This window comes from Perkinsus marinus, assembly GCF_000006405.1.
Source record: "Perkinsus marinus ATCC 50983 genomic scaffold scf_1104296977064, whole genome shotgun sequence".
Classification (NCBI taxonomy): Eukaryota; Perkinsozoa; order Perkinsida; family Perkinsidae; genus Perkinsus; species Perkinsus marinus.
Window position 1 is genome coordinate 40,110 of NW_003200286.1, and position 1,059 is coordinate 41,168.

Below are 1,059 nucleotides of genomic sequence, written 5' to 3' on the forward strand. Positions count from 1 at the left end.
TATTATTTATTCAAAATTATATTGTTATATATTGTCACCGACACATTTACACTAGTCGCCCATGTGCATATTTTCCCACACAGATCACGACAGTATTCACTATAACGAGAAAATCATGATCGATTGATGCTCCTTACCTTCTCTCGCACAAGCATCATGCCATACTGGCGGCTCCGGAAAATTAATATGAACCTCAGACACGCAGCTCAACGGCAACAACCTGAAAAAACAATACGCATGTGCGGATTAATTTCATGGCGCGCGACAAATTTACATCGGTAAACATTCTCGAGCGTCTCCACCAATGATATGAACATTTCTAGGGCCTTCTAACAAGCACTTCTGCCGAATCGATGCACACCTAAAAACAAACGATTGTGAAAAAATCACCCGGAGGAAATTTTTGGGACGTTTTTACGCAGAAGAACACTCAATTCCCATCTGACTATGGAAGAGATATGGTAGATCATAGGGAGTTCAATCCACGTGGGAAGTTCAAAATGAGTTGCGCCTCCCGGAAACATTATAAATTCATGTACAGTGTTGGAGAAATATATGTTCGCTTTCCTCAGCTGAGTTTAGAAGTTTCCTCCTCAATTGTACAGAAGTTTACATACGAATTCGAGTACGAGTGTAAAGAAACCAATGATAAATTCCTAAAAATTTCCACGAATGTCACCTACACATGTAGTTGACGACGTGCATATTTTCCCACACCGTCTCGAACTGAATACAAAATTGCGGAGCGAGCGAAGCGAGCGGAGCATATACCGCAACAACAGACACTTTTGCGTTGTGCGTGCGTGCAGAATTATTCTGGCTTAACTACGCAGCGTAGGAGGCTATCAGATAGATCAAACGACTCCTCTATATGCCGAGGTGTAGATAGAAATCGGAAAACTCGATTATGCGAACAAAAAAATGAAAAGATATGCACGAAAAACTTTAATGACGGAAAAGTGCCCTATTCGGGGATCGAACCGGGGACCTATGTCAAATTCATTGATCGAATCAATAGACGTGGACTAAGTGAGCTCCTCCCCTTCGTCACGAAGGCCT

The 1,059-nt window shown here is 42.0% G+C and overlaps 1 protein-coding gene across 1 annotated transcript in view; it reads right to left on the reverse strand.

Annotated features, from left to right (window-relative positions):
- The window catches only part of Pmar_PMAR024666 (pentatricopeptide repeat-containing protein, putative), a gene marked incomplete at both ends in the record, with an annotated part of 6,638 nt that overhangs the window by 332 nt on the left and 5,247 nt on the right, over positions 1 to 1,059 (reverse strand). Inside the window, 2 exons of the mRNA XM_002764464.1 lie at positions 138 to 220; positions 275 to 361. Coding sequence (XP_002764510.1) covers positions 138 to 220; positions 275 to 361 — 170 coding nt within the window. The remainder of the gene's footprint in view (positions 1 to 137; positions 221 to 274; positions 362 to 1,059) is intronic.